The sequence below is a fragment of the Oncorhynchus kisutch genome, linkage group LG5, assembly GCF_002021735.2.
Source record: "Oncorhynchus kisutch isolate 150728-3 linkage group LG5, Okis_V2, whole genome shotgun sequence".
NCBI lineage: Eukaryota > Metazoa > Chordata > Actinopteri > Salmoniformes > Salmonidae > Oncorhynchus > Oncorhynchus kisutch.
Genome location: NC_034178.2, coordinates 73,919,308 through 73,929,307, shown reverse-complemented (window position 1 = coordinate 73,929,307; position 10,000 = coordinate 73,919,308). Strand labels below are relative to the sequence as shown.

Sequence of the window (10,000 nt, the reverse complement as noted above, 5' to 3'; positions counted from 1 at the left end):
TCTAGACCAGTTAACCCACTGTTCCTAGACCAGTTAACCCACTGTTTCTAGACCAGTTAACCCCACTGTTCCTAGACCAGTTAACCCACTGTTCCTAGACCAGTTAACCCACTGTTCCTAGACCAGTTAACCCACTGTTCCTAGACCAGTTAACCCACTGTTCCTAGACCAGTTAACCCACTGTTCCTAGACCAGTTAACCCACTGTTTCTAGACCAGTTAACCCACTGTTCCTAGACCAGTTAACCCACTGTTTCTAGACCAGTTAACCACACTGTTCCTAGACCAGTTAATCCCACTGTTCCTAGACCAGTTAACCCACTGTTCCTAGGCCAGTTAACCCACTGTTCCTAGACCAGTTAACCCACTGTTCCTAGACCAGGGCACCCACTGTTCCTAGACCAGTTAACCCACTGTTCCTAGGCCGTCATTGAAAATAAGAATTTGTTCTTCAAATCAAATCAAATCAATTTTATTTGATCTTAACTGACTTGCCTAGTTAAAAAAAATGGTCAGGGTATCTTCTTATTTTTAAGCCCATAACCATGTGTGTGGGGTGTATACTCATGTTTCGAAGTAGATTTGTTTAAGAATACCAAGAAACAAGGTGTCACCCAGATATAGCCCACTGCAATAAATTAATGAGCAATCTTCAAAACTAGGCCACAACAGGAAGTGCAGTCACCCTTGAAGTCAGGTTTTTGCATAATTCCATTGTTTAATATTCTAACGAGAGTCTCCCTCCCTTCCTGTTTCAGGTGGTGTACTTCTCAGCGACGTACCCCTACTTTATGCTCTTCATCCTCTTCTGCCGCGGCATCACTCTGCCCGGAGCCATCGATGGAATCCTCTTCTATATCACGCCCAACTTTGAGAAGCTCAAGGAATCAGAGGTAGCTAGCCTTTATCAGTGAACAGATTCAGAGGTAGCTAGTCTTTATCAGTGAACAAATTCAGAGGTAGCTAGTCTTTATCAGTGAACAGATTCAGAGGTAGCTAGCCTTTATCAGTGAACAGATTCAGAGGTAGCTAGTCTTTATCAGTGAGCAGATTCAGAGGTAGCTAGCCTTTATCAGTGAACAGATTCAGAGGTAGCTAGTCTTTATCAGTGAACAGATTCAGAGGTAGCTAGTCTTTATCAGTGAGCAGATTCAGAGGTAGCTAGCCTTTATCAGTGAACAGATTCAGAGGTAGCTAGCCTTTATCAGTGAACAGATTCAGAGGTAGCTAGCCTTTATCAGTGAACAGATTCAGAGGTAGCTAGCCTTTATCAGTGAACAGATTCAGAGGTAGCTAGCCTTTATCAGTGAACAGATTCAGAGGTAGCTAGTCTTTATCAGTGAACAGATTCAGAGGTAGCTAGCCTTTATCAGTGAACAGATTCAGAGGTAGCTAGCCTTTATCAGTGAACAGATTCAGAGGTAGCTAGTCTTTATCAGTGAACAGATTCAGAGGTAGCTAGCCTTTATCAGTGAACAGATTCAGAGGTAGCTAGCCTTTATCAGTGAACAGATTCAGAGGTAGCTAGTCTTTATCAGTGAACAGATTCAGAGGTAGCTAGTCTTTATCAGTGAACAGATTCAGAGGTAGCTAGTCTTTATCAGTGAACAGATTCAGAGGTAGCTAGTCTTTATCAGTGAACAGATTCAGAGGTAGCTAGTCTTTATCAGTGAGCAGATTCAGAGGTAGCTAGCCTTTATCAGTGAACAGATTCAGAGGTAGCTAGTCTTTATCAGTGAACAGATTCAGAGGGAGAATGGATGCTGATTGCTGCATGTCATGCTGTGACTTGCAGTTTGTTCTGACTTGCAGTTTGTTCTGACTTGCAGTGCATTTGGACTTGCAGTGCGTTTGGACCTGCAGTGTGTTTTGACTCTGTCTCTCTGTTCTTGTAAGGTGTGGTTAGATGCTGCCACTCAGATCTTCTTCTCCTATGGGCTGGGGCTAGGATCACTGATTGCTCTGGGAAGCTACAACCCATTCAATAATAATGTTTACAGGTAGGTTTATATCTTTAATACCACTCAATCTAGCTCTTTACTGCGGCTTATATACTGCCTTTGCCAATGATGTGTGGACCTATGTCGATGGATTCTGCTGTGTGTGTGTGTGTGTGTGTGTGTGTGTGTGTGTGTGTGTGTGTGAGAGAGAGAGAGAGAGAGAGAGAGAGGGAGAGAGAGAGAGAGAGAGAGAGAGAGAGAGAGAGAGAGAGAGAGAGAGAGAGAGAGAGAGAACACACATCTGTCAGCTGCCACTTCATCTCTGTCTCTCTCCATTTTATATCCTGGAAATGAACGAACAAATACCCCATCTCTAAAATGAATGGGCCAATCCATTGACATTGCAGTAAGGCTTGGCTATAGAATGCAAAACCCTCCCTCCCCTCCCTCCCTTCCAAAGCAAATGTGCTGTGGTTTGATAAGGCTTCCATATCAGTGTGACAACAGCCATTCCAAACCCATGCTTTTGTCTTTCTCTCCATCTCCCTGCAGAGATTCTGTCATTGTGTGCTGCATCAACTCGTTCACCAGCATGTTCGCTGGCTTAGTCATCTTCTCCATTGTGGGCTTCATGGCCAACGTGACTAAGAGGCCTATAATAGAAGTAGCAGCCTCAGGTAATTACCGTTCACTATTGATATAGATCTTAATGGAACAATACAGCATTGATGCCGTGCATACATGATTTCGCCGCGAGTTCGCCACATTTTTGCCATCCTAAACTAATTTTTATGACTAAAGTGAAAATCGATTAACTTAAAAAAAAATAAAAAGATGGTCATACCAAGGATCATTTAGCTATTTGATTTGAAGTTTTAGGACCCCTTTAGGTATCAAAATATATATACATATATATATATATATATATATATTTTTTTTACGAAACATTGAATTTTGGTCTAGCTGCTATTAGCCAATAGAAACGCAGTGAGTAACAGATTCACTACGTGGATAAACAAATGGTCCTAAAAGAAATCACAAGGAAGTTTGTTCTGTAGTTTCCTGTTCTGTATCTGAGAGGTATGACACAGATCAGGAAACTACAGTACCAGTCAAAAGTTTATATATTTATTTACTATTTTCTACATTGTAGAATAATAGTGAAGACATCAAAACTATGAAATAACACATATGGAATCATGTAGTAACCAAAAGAAAGTGTTAAACAAATCAAAATATATTTTTTTGATTCTTCAAAGTAGCCCCCGTTTTCCTTGATGACAGCTTTGCACACTCTTGTCATTCTCTCAACCAGCTTCATGAGGAAATGCTTTTCCAACAGTCTTGAAGGAGTTCCCACATATGCTAAGCACTTGTTGACTGCTTTTCCTTCAGTCTGCAGTCCATCTCAACTGGGTTGAGGTCGGGTGATTGTGGAGGCCAGGTCATCTGATGCAGCACTCCATCACCCTCCTCGATCAAATAGCCTTTATACAGCCTGGAGGTGTGTTTGGTCACTGTCCTGAAAAATAAGTGTTAGTCCCACTAAGCGCAAACAAGATGGGATGGCATATCGCTGCAGAATGCTGTGGTAGCCATGCTGGTTAAGTGTGCCTTGAATTCAAAATAAATCACCAACAGTGTCACCAGCAAAGCACCGTCACACCTCCTCCTCCTCCTCCTCCTCCTCCTCCATGCTTCACGTTGGGAACCACACATGCGGAGATCATCCATTCACCTACTCTGCGTCTCACAAAGACACGGTGGTTGGAACCAAAAATCTCAAATTTGGACTCATCAGACCAAAAGACAGATTTCCACTGGTCTAATGTCCATTTCTCGTGTTTCTTGGCCCAAGCAAGTCTCTTCTTCTTATGATTGGTGTCCTTTATTAGTGGTTTCTTTGCAGCAATTCGACCATGAAGACCTGATACACACAGCCTCCTCTGAACAGTTGATGTTGAGATGTGTCTGTTACTTGAACTCTGTGAAGCATTTATTTGGGGTGCAATCTGAGTTGAAGTTAACTATAATGAACTTTTAACAACTTTTAATTGAAATGCATTCCAGGTGACTACCTCATGAAGCTGGTTGAGAGAATGCCAAGAGTGTGCAAAGCTGTCATCAAGCCAAAGGGTGGCTACTTTGAAGAATCTCAAATATAAAATATATTTTGATTGTTTAACACTTACTACATGATTCCATGTGTGTTATTTCACAGTTTTGATGTCTTCACTGTTATTCTACAATGTAGAATATAGTACAAATAAAGAAAAACCCTTGAAAGAGTAGGTGTCTCCAAACTTTTGACAGGTACTGTACATACTGTACACACATATATATATATACATCTTTATTATCATTATTTATATATATACTTTTTTACCCCCTTATTCTAGGCACTAAACTATCTCCATACTTCCATTCCTTTTTTAAACTGGTACCTGGCTTCCTTCAGACTAGTCCTATGAAGCTTGTGGGCGTCCTAGTCATAGACATGTTTGTGAGAGTCTCACCTTTCAGTGGGAGCCACAGTAGGAGTCTCACCTTTCAGCGTGAGCCACAGTGGGAGCCCAACCGGTTCAGACACTACAGACAGAAGTTGGAAGATCGGCCGTACCGACGAATCCCATTAGCTTGTGCGGCTTTGGACATCGGCTCTAGAGGGTCGGTTTAAAATCAGACTTTAAGAAGATATATTTTAGAAATAGGAAGGGTTTAGCCATGATTATGATTTCGTGGCTGTGGTAACTAGTAGCGCCGCGCCGTGTGGACTGAGGTAATGGAAGACTGGCTGGTGTAGCCGTGGAGAGAACTTCCCAGCAGCCTTTTCAATATTAAACTTTTTTTTTATTACGTCCGATTATTCGCGTAGAATATAAAGTCCATATTGGTCACATCTTCCTATCCATTCTTGCACCTCTGTCTCTTTTTTGGGGGGATGTTTCTGCACACAATAATGTGACCATTTGGTACGTACAACCACAGCTGTCTGCATGTCGGCATGGGCAGGATCAACTAGGGAATCGGTAATGTGATCACTTCCTGTGGTTGAGGGCGAACGGAGGTAAAGATTTGTTAATCGGGAAATGTGAGCACCTCCAAGTTGTTCAGATTTTAGAAGTGGTGTAGTGTATGTCCAGCATTAGCCTCCTGAGCTAATGTAAAACTATATATATATAATATATAATGTCCAGCATTAGCCTACTGAGCTAATATAAAACTCAATATATAATATATAATGTCCAGCATTAGCCTACTGAGCAAATATAAAACTACATATATAATATATAATGTCCAGCATTAGCCTACTGAGCTAATATAAAACTACATATATAATGCCCAGCATTAGCCTACTGAGCTAATATAAAACTACATATATAATGTCCAGCATTAGCCTCCTGAGCTAATATAAAACTACATATATAATGCCCAGCATTAGCCTCCTGAGCTAATATAAAACTACATATATAATATATAATGTCCAGCATTAGCCTACTGAGCTAATATAAAACTACATATATAATGTCCAGCATTAGCCTACTGAGCTAATATAAAACGACATATATAATGTCCAGCATTAGCCTACTGAGCAAATATAAAACTACATATATAATATATAATGTCCAGCATTAGCCTACTGAGCTAATATAAAACTAAATATATAATATATAATGTCCAGCATTAGCCTCCTGAGCAAATATAAAACTAAATATATGATATATAATGTCCAGCATTAGCCTCCTGAGCTAATATAAAACTAAATATATGATATATAATGTCCAGCATTAGCCTACTGAGCAAATATAAAACTAAATATATGATATATAATGTCCAGCATTAGCCTCCTGAGCTAATATAAAACTACATATATAATGTCCAGCATTAGCCTACTGAGCAAATATAAAACTCAATATATAATATATAATGTCCAGCATTAGCCTACTGAGCAAATATAAAACTACATATATAATGTCCAGCATTAGCCTACTGAGCAAATATAAAACTCAATATATAATATATAATGTCCAGCATTAGCCTACTGAGCTAATATAAAACTACATATATAATATATAATGTCCAGCATTAGCCTACTGAGCTAATATAAAACTACATATATAATGTCCAGCATTAGCCTCCTGAGCTAATATAAAACTACATATATAATGTCCAGCATTAGCCTACTGAGCTAATATAAAACTACATATATAATGTCCAGCATTAGCCTACTGAGCTAATATAAAACTACATATATAATGCCCAGCATTAGCCTACTGAGCTAATATAAAACTACATATATAATGTCCAGCATTAGCCTACTGAGCTAATATAAAACTACATATATAATATATAATGTCCAGCATTAGCCTACTGAGCTAATATAAAACTACATATATAATGTCCAGCATTAGCCTACTGAGCAAATATAAAACTAAATATATAATATATAATGTCCAGCATTAGCCTCCTGAGCTAATATAAAACTACATATATAATGCCCAGCATTAGCCTACTGAGCTAATATAAAACTACATATATAATGCCCAGCATTAGCCTCCTGAGCTAATATAAAACTACATATATAATGCCCAGCATTAGCCTACTGAGCTAATATAAAACTACATATATAATGCCCAGCATTAGCCTACTGAGCTAATATAAAACGACATATATAATATATAATGTCCAGCATTAGCCTACTGAGCTAATATAAAACTACATATATAATATATAATGTCCAGCATTAGCCTACTGAGCTAATATAAAACTACATATATAATATATAATGTCCAGCATTAGCCTACTGAGCTAATATAAAACTACATATATAATGTCCAGCATTAGCCTACTGAGCTAATATAAAACTACATATATAATGCCCAGCATTAGCCTACTGAGCTAATATAAAACTACATATATAATATATAATGTCCAGCATTAGCCTACTGAGCTAATATAAAACTACATATATAATGTCCAGCATTAGCCTACTGAGCTAATATAAAACTACATATATAATGTCCAGCATTAGCCTACTGAGCTAATATAAAACTAAATATATAATATATAATGTCCAGCATTAGCCTACTGAGCTAATATAAAACTAAATATATAATGTCCAGCATTAGCCTACTGAGCTAATGTAAAACTAAATATATAATATATAATGCCCAGCATTAGCCTACTGAGCTAATAATATGAGAAAATCAAGAGGGACGGTAGCATATCCTTTCCACCATACCGATGGAACCTGATCTTTTGCCAAATTATTGGCCAAATAACTGATCTGATTGGTCAAAAGATCAATTAGTGACAACATAAAAAAAAAGGATCAGAATTGTGCTGCCTGTGTAAACTCAGCTTTTGCTATACACATAAACACATAAATTGCCTATAACTACTGGCCATCAAATACATTTTAAAACACTATCCTCTATGTGTATTTTATCAGGACCGGAAGGCATAATTCTGTCTCTAACTGCCTGTCTGTGTTGTGTTGCAGGTCCTGGCTTGGCGTTCTTGGCCTACCCTGAGGCAGTAACCCAGCTGCCGATCTCTCCTCTCTGGGCGATCCTCTTCTTCTCCATGTTGCTGATGCTTGGAATCGACAGTCAGGTGAGGAAACAACAGCCATTTGGAGTTTGTGTTTGTATTGTTGTGTTGTTGTTGTCTTGTGTTGTGTTGTTGTGTTTTGTTGTGTTGTTGTGCTGTGTTGTTGTGTTGTCCTGTGTTGTTGTGTTGTGTTGTCCTGTGTTGTCCTGTGTTGTGTTGTTGTGTGTTGTGTTGTCCTGTGTTGTTGTGTTGTTGTGTTGTCCTGTGTTGTTGTGTTGTCCTGTGTTGTGTTGCTGTGTTGTGTTGTCCTGTGTTGTGTTGTTGTGCTGGACCATGGATATGCAGTAGTATTATCCATCTAATACAGTGTTTGTTGTGTAGTAGTGTACTGAGGAGGTATAGTATTATATAATGTGTTGTCTAGTAGTGTACTGTGGAGGTATAGTATTATATAATGTGTTGTATAGTAGTGTACTGTGGAGGTATAGTATTATATAATGTGTTGTATAGTAGTGTACTGTGGAGGTATAGTATTATATAATGTGTTGTATAGTATTATATAATGTGTTGTGTAGTAGTGTACTGTGGAGGTATAGTATTATATAATGTGTAGTATAGTATTATATAATGTGTAGTATAGTATTATATAATGTGTTGTGTAGTAGTGTACTGTGGAGGTATAGTATTATATAATGTGTTGTATAGTAGTGTACTGTGGAGGTATAGTATTATATAATGTGTTGTGTAGTAGTGTACTGTGGAGGTATAGTATTATATAATGTGTAGTATAGTATTATATAATGTGTAGTATAGTATTATATAATGTGTTGTATAGTAGTGTACTGTGGAGGTATAGTATTATATAATGTGTTGTATAGTATTATATAATGTGTTGTGTAGTAGTGTACTGTGGAGGTATAGTATTATATAATGTGTTGTGTAGTAGTGTACTGTGGAGGTATAGTATTATATAATGTGTTGTATAGTATTATATAATGTGTTGTGTAGTATTGTATAATGTGTTGTGTAGTAGTGTACTGAGGAGGTATAGTATTATATAATGTGTTGTATAGTATTATATAATGTGTTGTATAGTATTATATAATGTGTTGTATAGTAGTGTTGCAAGAACGTTCCCAGAACACATTTTGTCTGTTTGTTTTATTACATTTCTTGGAAACCTAATGAGAACGTTTGGGGAATGTTCTGTGGTGCTTGTAACAGGTGTAACAGTTTTAGTGAACGTTAGGAGAATATTCTAATGATATTTAATTACAAACAACAACGAAAATCGGACAAAAAAACGTTCTTTGAATGTTTTTGGGATGTTATGAACATCTTAACGTTAGATAAAACCACAACTTAAAACTTCATGGGAATCTAATGTTCTTGGAATGTTCCCGGTTTGCTGGGTTATCTCATTTGTTATCTTCTGTGTAGTTCTGTACGGTGGAGGGCTTCATTACTGCGTTGGTGGATGAGTTCCCCAGAGCTCTGAGAGGAAGAAGAGAACTCTTCATCGCTGCCGTCTGCCTGGTCTCTTATATCATCGGCCTGTCCAACATCACACAGGTACACTGCGTGTGCACACACACACACACACACACACACACACACACACACACACACACACACACACACACACACACACACACACACACACACACACACACACACAGGATGATATACAAAACAACTCTACAAACAATAGAAAACATGGTCTGACACCACTGGGTTTGACTGACACCCTCTCAGTGGGCAAAACTGGTCGAAAAGACGTCAGGCTTCGACCAGATAACAACCGAAGCTATCGTCGTTGATGTCGTCATGAAAATATGTCTTTATCTGGTTGTCATCTCGACATTGCTTCAGCCAGAAAACCCCAATTTCAACCAGAAAAGGACGTCACTCTAATGTCCCATGCCAGATATTGCCAGCTGAGACTAGACTTTGGGTGTATTGTATAAGGGGGGTGCTGCTCTTTCATGGTGTATTGTATGGGGGGTGGGGGGGGGGGGGGTGCTGCTCTTTCATAGTGTATTGTATAGGGGGGGGGTTCTGCTTTTCATGGTGTATTGTATAGGGGGGGGGGGGGTGCTGCTCTTTCATGGTGTATTGTATAGGGGGGGTGCTGCTCTTTCATAGTGTATTGTATAGGGGGGGGGGGGTGCTGCTCTTTCATGGTGTATTGTATAGGGGGGGTGCTGCTCTTTCATGGTGTATTGTATGGGGGGGGGGGTGCTGCTCTTTCATGGTGTATTGTATGGGGGGGGGTGCTGCTCTTTCATGGTGTATTGTATGGGGGGGGTGCTGCTCTTTCATGGTGTATTGTATAGGGGGGGTGTAGTTATACTTTATAGATAGATGTACTTATACTTTATCTGTCAGATAGATGTACTTATACTTTATAGATAGATGTACTTATACTTCATCTGTCAGATAGATGTACTTATACTTTATAGATAGATGTACTTATACTTTATAGATAGATGTACTTATACTTTATAG

At 38.6% G+C, this 10,000-nt stretch overlaps 1 protein-coding gene across 2 annotated transcripts in view; it reads left to right on the top strand.

Annotated features, from left to right (window-relative positions):
• slc6a1b (solute carrier family 6 member 1b) overlaps window positions 1–10,000 on the top strand; it is a 35,989-nt gene that overhangs the window by 8,044 nt on the left and 17,945 nt on the right. For both annotated transcript variants that reach the window (XR_004210117.1, XM_031825795.1), the window contains exons 7-11: window positions 758–892; window positions 1,896–1,999; window positions 2,492–2,616; window positions 7,443–7,555; window positions 8,933–9,064. Coding sequence is in view for 1 of the 2 variants with exons in the window: in XM_031825795.1 (XP_031681655.1) it covers window positions 758–892; window positions 1,896–1,999; window positions 2,492–2,616; window positions 7,443–7,555; window positions 8,933–9,064 (609 nt within the window). In the remaining variant the exon portion in view is untranslated. The remainder of the gene's footprint in view (window positions 1–757; window positions 893–1,895; window positions 2,000–2,491; window positions 2,617–7,442; window positions 7,556–8,932; window positions 9,065–10,000) is intronic.